The sequence below is a fragment of the Manacus candei genome, unplaced genomic scaffold (assembly GCF_025592945.1).
Source record: "Manacus candei isolate 608988 ecotype Guabito, Panama unplaced genomic scaffold, ASM2559294v1 h1tg000113l, whole genome shotgun sequence".
NCBI lineage: Eukaryota > Metazoa > Chordata > Aves > Passeriformes > Pipridae > Manacus > Manacus candei.
The window spans coordinates 1,310,842-1,328,682 of record NW_026138161.1 but is presented as its reverse complement, the minus strand read 5'-3'; the positions used below and the strand labels follow the sequence as shown (position 1 = coordinate 1,328,682).

Here is a 17,841-nt window from a genome sequence, read left to right as displayed (position 1 = left end):
TGATTTTGATTACCTACCTTATTATTATGCTGCCAGTAGCAGTAGTTCAGGTTGGTGTAATTTTAAATTTACTGTGAGATGAACCTGACATTTCTCTACTGCTGAATAGAGGACTTGAGCGATTCGTCAGCTCTTCACAAAGATGTCATAATTAATTCAGTAATATCACTTCTGTAAGCAGAGACAGAAGACACAGAAGCACCTACTCCGTGCCTAAGAGCTGAATGAACGACAGCCTCACTTACTCCAATCTTCGTGAAAATTACTGTATTTTTTTTTTTAACATTCAACACAACTTCTGCTGCAAAGATACATCTTCCCCTCTCCTCTCAGCACACAAGCAGGACTTATTAGCAGGCAATAATTTACAGCCGAAAGGTCAGCTATGTTTCCTCAGCTGGCTCCAAGAAGTATTTCCAACCCCTGATCAGCCCGGAAGAAATTCTTCCACAATCCAGATGAAGCTGCTTTTCTTTGTCCGCTTTCCCAGGGGGCAGAGAGTGCAGGGAAACAGATCCCTGCCAGTGTAAACCAGCATTACTCTGCTGGCTGAAAGGCGTCTCCACCAAGATGAACAGCAGATGCTCCATCTCAAACCATCCCATCCCCTTCCTCCTGCCATGGGAGCATGAGAGATCACCTCCCCTCTTTGTCCAAAGAGGAGTTTTCCCCTCTGCCAGGGATGCCTGGTTGGGAATCACTGTCCAGCTGAATTGCACAATGTTTTAATGCAACGGAAATTAAACGGACCTGTGAACTGGGATCAAAGTCCCTATTGACAGTGATATTATTTGAGAAGATAAGAGTTTAAATGTGTACTGCATAAGATAAAACCCGGACAGGCAGACAACAGAAGAGCAGCTTTTTTCTTTTAGTTTAGTCTTTTGAAAGCAGGATTGCCTGGCATAGTCAGTGTTATAACATATGTATATTTTAAAATGGTTTAGAGCAATTGGGAATATAAAAGCCCAGAACATTAGCATCTACTTTACTTTAACTGTCTCACAAAATTAAAAAAAAAACCCAGTTCCTTCCTTTCAAAACAGCTGTCTCCTCAAGCCAAGTGTTAAAGAAAAAGTGAATTAAAGTAATGAATTCAAGCACCAAACATTCAAAAGATGTGTGTACAAAAGCACCAGTCCTCTCAGGCAGCATATGCCTACACAGGTACTGTATTTCTAAACACAACATGCAGAAGTTATTTTCAAAAGATAAAACATACCCAAAATGGTCAGCATTTGTATCTGAAAACTTTCAGATGTCAGGAGCTACATCCTGGACCAGGTTTTATCCCTGGCCTGGCATGCTCAGCTGCCTCCAGCAGACACAGACTATCAAAAGCTTTCCCAGCCATTGGCTTGTCACAGCAAATGAAGATGAGTAGCTTCAGTTTCTGGACCCTGTTTATGCCTCCCAACAGTTGGCCAACCTCAGAGGGACTAGATGCCTAGGGAGGCTAATCGTGCCTGCATCTAAAATGAAGCCTTTGCATTTCATTTTAAAATACTAGCTCTTTCTCTTTCAACTCTTCCAGTACTAGAACTCTGTTTCTCTATCTCCCAGTTCATTGTATAAGAGAATTTGTTGGTATTTTAAAATTTGAAAACTTATTTTTTACCTCCTTACATTTTAAAAAAACTTAGAAAAACCTTCTGAAACAAGCTGGGGAAGAGCAGAACTAATGAAGTTCATTTTCCTACTTATTTGTGTTCTTTATCCCCTACATCCTCCCCACCACCCCCAAATAAATTCCACCATGTCCGCTTGGACACCCACAGCTCAACCAGAGACAGAACCAAAGTCAGCACATGCTGAAGCTTGTCTGGAGCTTTACACTGTCATGATGGACCAGATGACCAACCCTTGGCCATCAAACCTACTTCTTTCTGCTTCCCTGTAAACGATCCTCTGTCAGCTGACAAAATTTGCAGAAGCAAAACTGCCTTTGAGACAGTTACCCTTCGCTCAAATGTGATTGAAATTGGCCAACCTGTTAAAAAGTGATGATGGTGGAAGAGAGACTGGCGAGGAGACAGATGGCAGACAGCTCAGCTTTAGCCTCCACTGAGCTGATTGAGAAGTGGGAATGCTTTCACCCTCTCGTGAAAAATGATATCACTCTTTCGCTGAAATTCAAAACTTAGTTTCCTGACATTAAAAATGTGACTTTTCCAACTGGTCAAAACTAGGATGAAAAAAGGGACGAAAAAAACATTACTTGGTGCTTTGCCAAGGAACGAAGTCATTCTAAGCAAGGAATTAAAATGTAGCTGGAGGAAGAATGGGATAATAAGAGCGATAAAACATAACACAGCCGGGAGCCGGGAGCCCAGCGAGACCCACACGAGTTGATGCTGAGCAGGGCCGTCCCAGCAGGAGCAGCAAGTGGATTGCTAAGCCCATTGCACTTGCACTAGTTGTCCACCAAGCACATAGAAATCCTGAGTCTTTTATTCCCAAATTTATGGGCAGCCTCACTAAGGCCAAGCTAACCAAGTGTTGGCACCAAGACATACCCCCTCTCTCCCCGAGTTCAATGCCAGCAGCTTCATCATCATGTGTGCCAAGCTTGCACAGGGACACAGGCAAGTCTGCCCAGAGGGGTGAAACAAACCCCATGCTAGTTAGCCCTGCACTGGGAACCAGCCTGAGAAAACTCACCCTGAGGCTGGGGACATTCCCAAAAGGACATGGCGAGGCTGCAGGAACAGCAACACAAGTGTGGTCCCCCCCACAGTGCTTGAGTCATCCAGAGCAGTTGCTGGCACCCCTCAGTGCTGGGTTTACACGAGAGGAATCGGGTGAGTTGGTGGGAGGATTGAGGCTGGTTGATTGGGCAGGGAGAATTTTAAGTGGTTTTCAGAAAATGCGTGGGGTGAAGCAGTGTTATGGACAATCAAGCCAGAAAAACTCCGTGCTGGTACCGACTCAGACCATGGCAGCAGTGCCCACCTGAGCTCCCAAATCCCTGAGCAGCTTGCAGATGGTGCCTGATTCTGTAGATCTTCCTCTGTGTCTGGGGGAGCTGCTGGCTGCCACTCCAGAGCAAACCCCCAGCCTGCCCTGCAGCCCCACCCAAGCCCTCTCAGCTGAGCCTGGTCACCCATGAACATCAACAAAACAAGTTTTTCATCCCCAATTTACACCAAGGAGGGTGAGTTTTCCCAAAATCCCTTGTTTTTCTCTTAGCCTCCCAGCATAACCCACTTCCCCACTGTGTTTCAGATGAAGGGCTCTGGGCTGGGTTTTCTGTGTCCCCAGACATGTCTCGTACTGGCCGCCTTTCCTGAGCTTTCCAGGGACTGAAGCTACCAACAGTTGCCAGAAAAAGAAACTCTATTTCTGGGCTGGTCCTGGAAAGCCAACCCTGTGGATGCCAGCAGGGATGCAGAAATCGTGGTTTCTCATGTCTCCCTCAAAGGTGGCACTGCTATTCTGAGAGGAACAAACTAACCCCAGTTCAAAATCACCAGTCTGGAAAGTTTTTTTAGCTTCTGTCTTTTTCTGTCTTAACGTAGGCATGGACTACAACTTCAACCTGCCAGAAGTAAACCACTCACACAAATAGATCACGATCAAAGGTAGATGTAAGCAAAAGTACTCACCAGATACAGACATATCCCTCATGCTTGGCTTCATGTCAGCCCAGTTTCAGCTCTCCAGCTCATCACTTGAGCACTTACTTCTGTTTCCACCCTGTGGCCAGCCTAACTGCTATGGGGGCATCCCTCAGTGTCCCAGGATGTCAACAAGGCTGGTATCTACACACAGGAGACACAATGGTGACACTGACCCCTGCATGCCCTGGTGCAGATGCCAACATGTCATTGGTGTATACGAGAAACCCGGTGATTGGGGAACCACCATGGAGAGGGTGGGAGGGACTTCTCCCCCAAATCCTGGTGGTGCTGGATGGCAGAGTGGGGAAGAGCAGGCATCAAAGGCATAGCCAGCACTTCTCCTTCCCCGCACAGAGCTGGCTGAAAGGAGGTGTGCAGGGGGTAGCAGATACACAGTGGGACATGGGAACCTCTCCAATCCCCCAAAGCCCCCCCAGCCTGCTGCCACAGGGCCCCTCTGTCAGTGTGGATGGACATGGGGACCGGGTGGGGGGCAGATACTTCCCATTCCTCCCAGTTATGCATTATGCACCAGGCACCTGCATCCCAGTTCCGAACAAAACACATCCACCTCTCCTAGATGCATATTCACTCCGTTCAGCCACAATGGGAACGAAAAGGAAGATACGTCGGTTTTGCATGTCTACATGAGCCATCTGCTTCTATTTTATTGATAAAAACCTGCGACAGCAGAGTTCACCTTAACAAAATAAGACTGTTTCTGAGGTGTGGATGGCTGTATGTGTGGGGGGGTAATTTCAGCCCAGAATTTTGCAGAAGCTGGGTTTGATGCTTTTTGGGTTTTTTCCCCCAGCCAGATATCATCTAGACATTAGTATTCCTAACACAGCATATAATTAGCGAGAGGCAATATATTGTATGATCATGCACGTTAGCACTTAAATAGAATAAAAATGTTTCATTGTCAGCTGCATGAAAAGCTAAGAATAAACCCGTACCACTCTTTCTGATGAATATCCAAACATCTTTTCATCATATATTTCATCATTTTGTCACAGTTTTGCACTGCAGATATCTCCTTCAATCACGTACCCAGCAAGTGAAACAACAGTCAAACCACTCTGGTGGCCTTACCAGTCAATACCAACTGTTTATTAACTAGATTGAAGGTACAATTTTCAGTGCAAATCTTTGAGCTTTACAAAAGTGAAAAGAATATATGAATTTGTTCCTTATAAACTTCATGAACAGTTCTCCCTCTATAGATTTATTTATCATAAAAATAATTCAACAATAAATGCAGGCTCTAGAAGCCTTGCTTTTGAAACAACAGAAGTTAGAGACCTGGCCTTTTTTGCTAATTTTTCTGTATTGTTATTATTTAAAGTGAATAATTTATAGATAAATATTGTGTTTGCCCAGAGAATCTGTGGATGCTCATCCATGGAAGTGTTCAAGGCCAGGTAAGATGGAGCTTTGAGCAACCTGGTCTAGTGGAAGGTGCTCCTTGCCACGGCAGGAGGTTGGAACTAGATGATCCTTAAGGTTCCTCCCATCCCAAAACCATTCTGTGATTCTATGAGACATTTTTGTTTCTCTGGGAACTCATGGTAATATTTTCTTTTCAATATGTGAAAGCTGGATACAAATGTGCCAGGAGAAACAGCCATGCAGCCTGTTGGTTCCTGTTGAAGCACTACTGGATCATCTAGAGCTTTTATTGACCTGTATCTGGTGGGAGCATCTCTCTGTACTGAGTAATGATGGATGCTGGTATGAGGAATGCCAGCAGTGCTCACTATTTAACAGTAGGAATGGATAGTGTGTCCTCCTGTTGTTCATACTTTGGGAGTTGGCTGCGCTGGTTGCCCAGAGAAGCTGTGGATGGCCAGGTTGGACTGGGCTCTGAGCAACCTGCTCTAGCAGAAGGTGTCCCTGCCCATGGCAGGGAGTTTGGAACAAGTGTGTCTTTAAGGCCTCTTCCAACCCAAACCATTCTGTGGTTCTGTGACCTCAGGCTGCAAAAGGGGAGCTGAGATTTCTATTACTTCTGATGCAGCCTCATCTAGAGGGCTGAATCACTCTGAATACCAACTGGCTCACTACACACCCATGGGATGTACTTAGGAGACTACAGCAAAGAAAGGAAAAATCTTCAAGGCAGATTATTCTACTAAACTCCAGGAGGGAAATGCGGTAAGAGGCTTACAACACTGTCCTGTGGCAACACACCCCAGGAGTTATATCTGTGTACTCACAAAGCTGCTGGGGGGGGGAAAAGACTCCCACATCACAGGGCACACAGAGGAAAGAGGAGAGTGACACCTCAGTCTCCGCATCGCCAGTGTCCAGCTGTGACTGCAACAGCGAGACAACAAAAGCCTGCCAGAGGTGGTATATTGTTCCAATATAGAAAGAAGTCAATACACACTAAAAATAACTTATTATATACAGTATATTTAAATCAACAGTCAAATATACATTGAGATGTGCTTCATGCAAATGCCTCGCGGCACTCTACCATAAAAAACATTTTTATATATACACATATAAATGTCACGCAGTATTTAAATGCTAAGTCTACCGAATGATTACCTCATTTACTCTTCTTGACAAACAAAACTCTCTGCTGGGAAAAAGTCAATGAAGTTACAGCTGAGAATACAGCCCAGCAAAACACAAAACACGGCAATGTCAGCAGAAGAATACAGGAGAGATGTGGTACCAGTTCAATTGGAAAACTTGTGCTTGAGGTGCCACGTAGTGACAGCAAGAGATCAGAGGATAGGTTTTATCCTGAGCACCATGAACATAAAATATTGCTACCAGGCACAGACCTGTGTTGGAGCAGACCTCTGTAGATATTAATGAGAGGATGGGAAACACAATGATGGAGATAGCATGAAGGAAAAGCACCTGGAAAGTGTTAACAAGACACAGGGATGAGGAAAGCTGGCAAAATTATATTATTTATTTCCTAGCCGCTAATGAAGAGAAAATTTTGCAATGTTATCCTAAGTTTGAGAAATTAAGGGAAAGGGAGGTATTTGGCACAATAAAATGCCTTCCCTGGAGGTCACGACTCATTAATGGTTGTGGGGCTCAGGAAGAATCTAGCTTTTGTCTGGATCCTGAATCCTTGTTCTTCACCCATGGCCAATATCAGCTTTGTCTCTTATTACTCAGTAAGATCAGCCCATGTTGGGTATGATGGTACAGAGGACAGACACCTCTGGAGTATTTGATGTTTATTTTATGTCACCCATTACAGACAGAGGAAATGCAAGAGCCAGGAGGAAACATCCTTACTTCCTCACACCTGCAGCTGCCCAAGCAGCTGTGATTTCTGTTAAACCACTTCTGTTAAGTAAAACCCAACAATTTGCTTTCCAATTTTCTACAGAGATGAGCAAGTGACAGGTCTAAATGGAGCTTCACAGCTCCCATCTGGTTTTTGTGTTTCTTCTTCAACTTTTTCCAACCCCAGCCTGCCTAAAGTTCACTGGATGTGACACGGTGACCATATAGGTTTTTGGTGAGATCATATAGACTACCACAGCCCATCTGCATTGCTGCCAAGCAGCAGTCTTCCTTCTGCCTTATCAGTAGTGATAACTTGTAGGATTCAGGATTTTATGTTCCTGTGATGGGCAATACCCAATTCCCACGCAGGTTCCCAAATTAGGATCGAAAAAAGCATCAACATTGGACTTTTTTCTGCCTTCTACAAGCATTAGGTTTTCCCTGCTCTGTGTACAAAACCTGTCTAGTGACAGAGCTTTTCTCAAGCTGTTCAGTTCTGCAGCAAAATCTCAAAATTCATCCTCCCATGACAAACTCAGGAGCAGAGGGGAGGGAAAAAAATCTCACCTTCAACCTTCAGTTTTGAGGGAGCAGCTCAGGGAGAGCCCAGCCTGCAGCTCTCCTCTTACTAATTTGTACAGATGGCTTGTGTGGAGAGGAGAGGGATTGTAATGCCAAAAGAGATGAATGGTATCTACCAAGTTCTTTATCCAGGCTACAGTATTGACCTATATCTGCTCCATAAAGGTGAAAAAACATGGATAGCTGTGTGGGTTGAGCGGGAACATCTTCCTGCTGCCAGCTGGCAAACAGCTTGGGGATTACAGCATGAGGATTAATAGCCTTTGTCATTTGTAAGTGCAGATGCTAACCTTACTCCTATGACAGACTGATCTTCTTTGGATTCTGTGCCTGTTTGCTGTTCCAGAAAGATGACCTTGGGCTGCTGTGAGAGACAAAATACTTACACATTCATTTCTTCAGGCCCACAGTGTAGGCTGCAGGAAGACACGAGCTCACCCTGCACTGAAAAAAAAGGCTGTATGCCTTCAGCAGATCTGGAGCTCAGGAATCACGCAGAGAAACTGGGTTTCAGCTCAGGCTTGATGCCACTGCAGCCCAGCTGTGCTGCTTTCTGGAGTAGAGAGTGAGCAGACTCCCAGCTCTACAGCAGCATGAGCACCCTGAGAGCCTTCCCTGCCTCCCTCCCCCCTCACCACCTTCCCACCACTGCTTGGGGTTTTCATTTCTTGCTTGACATCTTGTTAAATCTGCACCAGATCCCAAATAAACACCCAAAACAGCTATGTGGAATTATCCTGGATGTCTTTCCAAGCTTTAGGATCTGTCAGCTTCTGGCTGCTTGTATCACAGAAGCAGATGAGCTGAGAGCCAGCACCGCTTCCTGGGATATGAGAACGTATTTGTTGGGGCAGCACATGCTGAAGGGGAAAACGTGCCTCATTCGAAGTGTGAGCTTTCCTACAAACCCTGGATGCTTTGTTTTTCCCCCTCAAACCATAGTTGCAAACATCACACTACATTTTAAATGGAAAGCGGATGTTCCTGCATACTAATTCCTTCAGGCTGTTGTCCTTTCACAGAACACAATGCCCACGAGAAAGAAGAAAGCAAACACAGAACAGGATGTTTCTTCTGTCATTAACTTGGTCCACACTGAGGTGAACGGGTGTCACTACTTTGTAAATATTAAAGTATCACAGCCCAACTAACAACCTTCAAAGTCCACAAGTGGATTAGACAGCAGGGATGCAACGTCTTGATCATGAGCATCAAGACTTTAAGACAACCCCTCTAGGAGTCAGCTTCCCTCAGGCCCAGGGATAACGTGATGGAGAAGGCCACATTCTCTGCTCAGCCTTTTTGTCCACCTTTCGTGCTGAAGGGCAGAAGGCAGCTGAGAGGCAGAGAGATGAAGCGCTGTGATCACACAGATTAAAGATGATGATAAATATGGGAGCGGAAAGCAAGCTCTGCAGGCACGCCAGCTCCAAGGTCATCGCCAGCTCCAACTGAAGGGGAAAACGAACTGCCACCAGAGGAAACGCCTGCTCCTCTGCCAAGCTGCCACCTCCGGCTTTATGCTGGAAAAATGATCAATAGCAGCTGGCAGCTTTTGGTTCTGCGCATCCAGGAACATCTAAAGACATTCATGACTGAAGATCAGTCGACTGTGTAAAGCACCAAACAACTCCTCGGGATCTGCAGCCGCTAAAAATATATCTGAGTATTGTCCATGTACCCCAGGAGCCACACAACCCACATTATCTCCAAAGGGAAGCGCAGGCAAGGCAGAGCAACAGGAACGAGCAGGCCACAGCAGGGTCCAGCTAATTAAAGACACTGGTAAAAAGGAAACCCAAACAAATCAAAGGATGCAGAAGACCATCCAGGCAAAGCTTTTGCAAATGGACACTTCAGGGAGCCAGCACTGCAGCTCAGTGGGCTAAAAGAGGTACTCATTTCTGTGGGCATCAGCTGAAGATCACATCATGGGGAATATAAACATGGTGAGATCATTCTGTTCTGTTGTCGATACACATTTAAACCAGAAGATAAAACAACAGCAGAGCTTAGCAGGACAGAGCAGGACAGCTCCAGCTGGCTGGAGAGAGACCAAAGAAGGAACAGACTGCAACCAGCTGAACGATGCTGTTCAAGATACAGAGCTATATGCAGGGCACTTGCCCACAATATTCTGGGCCTATGCCAGTGCAGTGAAGTTCCTTCCCACACAATGGTTTTGTGGGTTTTCAGTTTGTTTTATTTTCTGATCCTGATCCTTGAACTTCCCATGGCCCTCCCATGGGAAGCTCCTCTCCCCCCCCCTTGGAACCCCAGAGAAACAGAGAGGAAGCATCAGCATCCACATGGAGGAAGGTCAGTGAAGCACAGGGCCCAGCCTACCACCCATCACCAGCTGTGAGCCAAGGGAGAGTCAAACTTCCCAAGGAATGGAAACCTTTCTGCAAATTCAGTCTTGTCAGCCACTTCCAAAGGAAACAAGGGGTTAAAACACTGACTGAAAGGGCAATGGTATTTACCTAAGAAAGACCAGGAGCACAAGCCAAGCCTGTATCAATATTAGCAATGACTAATTCAATCTGTCAATGGGAAGAATTAGAGGAGCTTTGGAATATGCCAGGGCTGGTACAAATCCTTCATTTCACAGACAGTCAACACCAAAAAGAAAAATAAACCACGAAAGCAGCAAAAATATCAAAATACAATTAGCAAGCACAAGCACCTTGTTCATCCCAAGATTCAAAAAGTTCCTCCATTGCTTTAGTAGGAACATAATGAACCCCATGAATGCACTGCTCAAGGCATGGATATGCCAACAGTTTTGGCAGTAGCTCCAAAACCCCAATGGTCCATTTGCTGCATCCCTTTTTACCCCCACTCCAAAATTTTCTGGTAAAATATAAGGTCAAAAGATTGCAGCAAGAATGCAGCAACCTGCTTCCCTTGGACAACTAAGTTTTAATACATGCTCAGATATTAACTTATTCTAAGTAAGATGTTTTCTTTTGCTTTCCTCTGACTCCCAATACTCTACACTGAAATTATATATTAAAATTCAATTCCCATAATGCTGTATCTTTGGAAAAGATCTTACTGTGAAAACAGCATGGAAGTCCAAAACCAGTTTATTACATTGCTTTTTAAAATGATCTTTTTCAGTAGTTTTTTTTTAATCATACTGTTATAAATCTGGGTTATCTCCAGTTCACTGCTGAAACACATTATCAACTTACAGTTTTCCCTTAGCTAATCATGAAGCATAAGCAACACTTCGCAGGTTCAAGAAGTTATGGAGAAAATCTCAGTAAGTTTATCATATATTCACATTCCAGGTAGTAAAATTAATTATAAACACTTGCACATACATTTTATGCAGTTCAGGGAAAAAAAGATGCCGAGATTGGAAAGCAACTGGAATCAGCAAATGTACCTTTTGAATTGGGCTGTTTCCTCTACTTTTTTTTCCCAGAAGAAAAGTGTGTGATAAAAAAAAAAAGGTCTATTCTGCTGGTTACCACTCAAATGTTCTTTTTTTTTTTTTTTTTTTTTTTTTTTTGCATTGGTAATACAGCAGCATTAGCAGTGCAGTCAAAAATATATTTGTTTGCTGAGCTGAATTTAGATTGTATCCTGTTTTGTGACAGAAAGCCCCAGTAGTGCAAAGTAGATATGTCAGCTTATCTAGACAGGAGAGGAGAACCCTCCTGCATATGATACCCAGAAGTCTCCCTGAAAAAATGATACTCAGACAGGTGATAAGAATATACAAAAGCAGGGTCTGTAGAATAACTTGTATCACCTGTACCAGAAGCCCTCCTACATGCAGATTATTCTGTCTGCCTCATGAGGACAGACAGAGTCTGTGTGTATGACACCAAGTGATAACCTGTGAGTGTCACAGCAGTGCTCTCAGGGCCTGGCTGGCCTGGATGTGAGCCAAACCAGCAGAGAGGCCCAATTTTGGTCAAACAGCCAGTGCCAAAATTTGCATTAGTTAGATTTGCACAGCACCATTGAAGGAAGGAGACGGCTGCAGTGCAGTAGGAGGCAGAATTTGGTGCCAGATCTCAGCAAATGACAAAACCAAAACACGAAGTGACTCAGAACAGACAAACCTTTTCAGCAAAATATTTCCTGTGTCTTGCTGTCATCAGCAGGAATGGAGAAATGCCAGTCCTCTCCTAGAGAGCGGGGGGAATGGGAGATTGGGCAGCTGATAGCATTTGAAGATCTCAGCACCTCACTGCCTACATACCATCACTGCACTTGAAGATGAACATCCTCCTTTGTGTCACACACGGCACTTGCTTGCAAAAACAACCACTTAGTCAAGCAGCAGACCGAGACACATCCCCTATCCATCATCTCCACGGCTTCAACTTGCAGAGACAGGGAAAAAGAACAGAGTGGAAAAGGACAATATAGTCTGAAAAGTTACTACATGAAAGTGTCATCACCTCATCCAGCAAGCCTGCTCCTTGCATTGTTTTCAGTGAGAGGCAGGAAGCACAATACTTTTCTCTGGTGCTAGTTCAGCAGAGCCCCTCTGGAGGGTCCCCTGGATCCTATTCCTCGCCTGCAGGAGAGCTCACCCCCAAGATGAGGTGACATGGTCTGGCATCCTCTATGGCTCAGTATGCCAAAACTAGTCCCCTGTCATATCCCAAGAAGATATTAAAGGATAGCCCTCAGCAAACTGAGTAGTGCTCAGCTGAATGACAGAGAAACCACAGATGTGAAGCCTTCACCTGTAATGCTCACAGAAATGCTTTTCTGAATGAACCTTGCTTCTAAAAACCAAATTAACACATTGGCAAAACAGTGATGCAGAAAAGAGTGATTCAGGCACAAAGGTGGATGTGCAGCTTTTTCTGGTCTTTTTTTTGGTATTTGTGATGACAGAAGCCATAACTTCAAGTAAACATCTAAACATGCATTGTATAATGCAATAGAAAAACTGATGCTCATTATCTCTTGTGCAAACCTATGGCAATGCAGGCTAACAAGTGCACAGGGTGCCTAACTAAAAATATCAATAGTGTTAAGTCCTAATATCAACTGTTAGTGCAGGAGAACAGTAGTAATGTCTAGGCACTTTAAAGTTGACAGAGAATTCAAGAGTTCTTTCTCATGCTGCTTGAAAAATATATCATCCAGTCTACAGTGGTATCAAATGCTTATTTCTAGGACTTAGACACACGATAATAAAAGGGAGAGGATGTGATCTGCATGCAGGTTAGCCTTTCTGTGAGCTATCTGCGTGTGAAGAATATTTGCAAACTTCATTAATATAAATAAGGGGAGGGAGAGAAGAGAGAGTTTAACCCAGAAGAAAACAGCATCAGAATCAGCCTGTGATGATTAAGCCTATGACAAAATCAGCAAGACAACGACCAAGGAAAGGATTTTGTAGGTATTCCCAGTGCTTCTCACCAGGGTTAATTATATGGATGTAGAAAATGCAGGACAACCTGGAAAGGCAAGAACTAAATGTGCTTCCCAGGCCTTGCCACCTTTAATACCCATGACTGCTGACACCAAGCAGCCAGGTTAAAGCACACATGCCCCGTCAGAGCACAGCGCTTGCCACGGGATAGCTGTTTTCTGCTGGCTGAGAACAAGGTAAGACAGCCCTTTGTCCCAGGATCTGCAAGTTGCCCTGGTAACCACTAGGACTCCAGCAGTGTGTGCCACCTGCAGACCTGCGTCCCCTGCGATTCCTTCATTTCCTGCCAGTGGCTTTGCTCCTCCTCTCCACTGCTGTTCTGACCCATGGAAATCCAGCCGATCATCTCCTTGCGCTTCATGCTGCGCCTGTTGTATATGGAGATCATCAGGGTGACATCAGAGAGCTGGAAGAGGGCAACCTGGAAGATGAAGGTCTCCTTGTAGACAGGGTTGGGTTGTCCTCGGCGGATGGAGGTCTTGCAGCGAGACATCTCCTGACCCACAGAGTTGCGCAGGCAGAGCTTTCCATAGGTATCTAGGACAGAATAAAAGAGGAGACAATACGTCTGGCACAGGTAACAGACCCAAGTGGTCAAAAAACACCCAAAACCCCTCCAAGTAGAGCAGCTTTGTCTGTAGTGAATAACAGATGAGGGCTGGACATCTCTCCTTGGTAAAATCCATGGGATGAGAAGCAGCAGATGAAAGCACCTCTTGGATTTTCTCATATTAAGCTGTGGAGAAAAGGAAACTGATGTGTGTTTCAGCCCTACTCTCTTGGAAAGAGCAGGGTACCTCGTATCCAGTCCTAACAAACCTGTCTACTATTAACTCAACCTATGAGCATCTCTATGGATTCTCCACATCAAATGGTGTGTTTCCATCTTCCCTTCCTCTCCCTCACAATCAAGCTTCATTTGGGCTCTCTTACCCAGGTTTCCTTTGACTGCCCTTGTCTCTCCACCACTCTCTTTTGGAAGAATGCCTCTGTGACCTATTGTTTGAGATACCAAGCAAAAGGATCTTGAAAGACAGGGGAAAGAAACCTGCATACACAGTGGAATGATTTATCTCCCATGATAATTTCAAGTTTTTTCCAAATTCTCATATTAAATTTTTGGTGGACTCAGGGTCAATTTTATTCACTATCTAAATCAATACAAGGAGTAAACATGCCTAGGAAGGAATGGTCCAATTCAGCGTTCCTGTAAATCTGTTCTTTAAACTCTTGCTGCCTCCTGTATTAATTAGTTCACCTCTGTTATGTGCTTGTTAATATTGTGGTCTCAGAGCTCCCAATGCTCCACAGATCCAGCTCAGTGTAAGTTTTCACCTTGCTCTGCACGTGACAGTGACAGATTGCTTGGCTAGACAAGTCCTCTGCTAACCCCTTCGTAATCTGTGCCTGGGTTCCTGCAAGTGAGTATTATTTCAGAGTGTGCTGAAGATAGGAAATAAATAACAAGCCTCCGTCTCTTGTCTACAGCATTTCTATCCTCTTCTGTTCCCATTTGATGTGCTATTTTACGCACTTATCTACTGAGCAACACAAGGTGTGAAATTACACTTCAGGTGTGAAAACACTTCTATGTCTCCAAAGCAGGGCTTTCCACTCCTCTCAAACTGTTCCACTGAAAAAGCTGTCAGGAGACTGACAATCAAGGAGCAAATTGTGAGCCTGCACAGCTGTACAGCTATCGAGTTACTGCGGGGAAAGTTCAGCCCAGTCATTAGCTGGGGGGGTCAGCTTGGCTCCCAGCGTAACACTGGCCATGAATTAGATCTTGCCAACAAAGACCTACTTGATGCACAGAAAAGCAGAGCTTTGATTTAATTTCCTGATGGTATCTGGAAAGGAAAAAAAAAAAAAAGGAAAAAAAAAGCTTTATTAAGAGGTGGACTAATTTCCACCTTACTATTCAGTGTTGGTGGTGCTGAGGGACTGAAATCTGTAACAACTTCAGATCCATCAGAAGCACAAAGCCCAAGAGAGGACTCTCTCTTCTACCTCAACTCAATGTGGAACTCTGCAAGACAACTACCAGACACAACTCTTGCAGTGTTTGTAGAGATGTCACTTTGTTTTGGACTGACAAACCACAACGTGCACTGAAGCATTCCTCATGTGTGAGTCCTGGCTGCTGGTCTAGGCTGCAAGGAACTCCCTGGAAATAAAGATAAGTGAGGAGAAGAGGTTTTATAGATGGGGATTTTTTTATGTATTCATCCTCTTCTTCTGAGAAGGGGATTTCCAAATAGTAAAAAATCTCCACCAGGCTAATTTTTAAATATAAACAAACAACTAACTAGTACAGTTCCCTGTTTGAACTTTAAAATTTTTCTTTCTTTCAAATTAAAAGCTCACATCTTCACATAATTTTAGTGTATTTTCCAAACCAATCCCATTTACAGGCAGAAAGATGAAGTATCTCACTTCTGCTGGAAGAGAAGTGAGTGCTGAGCCTAAGAATTCACAGAGATGAGACCCCCTCTCTTTGCTCCTGGCCCAGTTCTTCCATTATTCTCTGGATATGTCCTTGGTGTCACATTGCTTTTCCCTCTACCCTCTGAAAACTGCTTAGTTGAGGCCATTTGATTGGGCTCACAGTAGGAGCTGGGAACAGGAAGGGCAGAGCTGGGGCATGGAGCAGCACTGGAATGATCCTGCCCCTGGACCCCTTGGCAGTTCCTGGGTATGTTTCCCTGCCTATGCTGGGGCAGGGAATGGGCAGAGTGGAGAAGCTGTATGCAGCCAAGAACTGCTACCAACACCCTCACTGCTATCCCACCTGAGCATGGCAATGTACCTCATAACCAACAGCAAATAAAGAACTTTTTTAGATTATTTTCCCGTGTTACTTGAGGGAAAGGTCACCCACACATGCCTGTATCTCTTGTAAGAAGACAGGGACGGGACTGAGGTCTAGATCTCACTCCTAGTATACCTTCATATCATCCCTCCTTCTGTGTTTCACCAGTACTGGCGGCTCAGGTGGGATTCATCACACCTAACTGCAACACACTCATTTGAACAGCCCCCAAAGGAGTCAACCCATTTATAATCAAAGAAGCATATGGCATAATTCAGCATCGATCTAGTAGGCAGTGCTGCCATTAGAGATGATTTAGTTTTTAACACTAAAGCAAGTGCCACAGCTAAAGAGCCCCATAGGATACTGTTTCAGGATGCCCTGCTTAATCCTCGAGGCTATGAATGGAGGAGTTTCTTACTAGGATGTTACATCCCCGACTGAGGCCTCAGCTTTTGCACGTGTGGGGGAATATAGCTGGCTTTGAAGAAAACTGAGCAGTACACCAACAATGACTTAAACCAAAGTCAGAAAATGTGGCTTTTTCTTTAATACACATCAGATTTTTCTACATACTTCTGCACCAAGACCCTGCCTGTACAGTACCAAGGGTGGTGGAGACCCTGCACGTATCGTCTGGATCAGGCAGGGACGTGAAGGCTGGAAGGAGACTGTGCTCAGCATAGAGATAATATCAGGAGCCCTATTCATGCCCATGAAAGCACAGGCACAAAAACAGTGCAAGTGACAACTAAATCAGGCCACTAATTCTCCTAAAATTTATTCCACTGAGTGTATTTTACTAGGCAAAAGAATCAAGATTGCCCGAACAGAAATAAAAGAGTAGGTGTGTATCATATATTTAGCATCTGAAATTTGCTTTGCAGAGTTGGTACATATGAGACTGAGCTGTTATTCTGCTTCACTAACTACATTTAAAGATTGTAGTTTGCCCTTTCTGCATTGCACTCCTTGCAGCATCTTTTTAGGAGTCTCATCAGAAAACATTTCCTAGTCCTCCTTGTGGTCCAGTCTGGTCCTCTCTCCCCTCCTGTCGACTTTGCCAAAGAAAATCCATCCCCAGATACACAGTGAAATTATTGAAACTACAGAAAGGATGAACTTGACAATTTACTGAGGAATGTATGTGTAAGAGCATCTATTCATTATGAAGGCAAACATTTTCCATCTAATTACATGCTCAGATTCAGTAATGGCCTCATTACAGTGGTGTCTCAGCACTCTACACTCTTCAAAGTGTTTATTTTCATGCCACCTCTGTCAAGCACAAAGGGAGAAAAGAGATTAGGGCTCACATTCTTTAAAATGCCTAAGTGCTCACCTATTTGGGCACCCATCTCACTGACATGAAGAAGAGCAAGACCTCTTAATATCTGGGAGTGTCTGAGACTGCAGCTTACCCCTGGTTACACAAAAGTCTGTGAAGATTCAAGAACGAAGTCTAATTTTGCCAAGACCAATTTTAGCACTGCATCTACCAGACTCTCCCTTCCATGCAGGTTTTGGAACAGAAGTTCTTGCTGCAAATCATTTTCACCCTAAACTTATCTTTCATCTCTGGTATGAGTAGATTGAACAATGTTCACGTATACATAAAATATCAACACCTCTGCATTTAATACCGGAGTGAAAAGAGCTAAATCAAGGAATGCTGCAAGGAGCCAGACACATTTCGGGCTAGCACTGCATCATCTTGCTCCAGAGGTCTGGGCAAATCTCTCCTTGAGCAGACTGCTCTGTCTCTATCAACACTGCCCCAACCATAAAACACCTCTTGAGAGCTCATCTGCAAAGGCAATCACTTTATCCACGATTCTTCTAATGACCCATTTCTGTCATGATCCTTCTCAGGGAACTAACTGATAATGACAACTCAGGGGAATAATCAGCTCTAATTTATGCATTCCTGCTTTTGGAGCAGGGACCATAGCATGCATTCTGCTTTCATTTACCCTAAGCACTACCATTATTAATAAAGCTGACCTGTGAGCAAAAACACTGCCAATACAAAAGCATCTAACCCCCCTGCTTGAATTTATATTTAGAAAGGAAATAAACAACCAAAGACTCCTGACCCCTCACGTCTGTGGGCTGCAGGGTACCCCATGGTGCCGCATGGACTTTCCCACCCG

The 17,841-nt window shown here is 44.4% G+C and overlaps 1 protein-coding gene across 1 annotated transcript in view; it reads right to left on the bottom strand.

Annotated features, from left to right (window-relative positions):
- Positions 1-6,018: 6,018 nt before the first annotated feature.
- The window catches only part of SYT16 (synaptotagmin 16), a 45,717-nt gene continuing 33,894 nt past the window's right edge, over positions 6,019-17,841 (bottom strand). Inside the window, exon 5 of the mRNA XM_051769884.1 lies at positions 6,019-13,413. Coding sequence (XP_051625844.1) covers positions 13,100-13,413 — 314 coding nt within the window. The 3' untranslated portion in view covers positions 6,019-13,099. The remainder of the gene's footprint in view (positions 13,414-17,841) is intronic.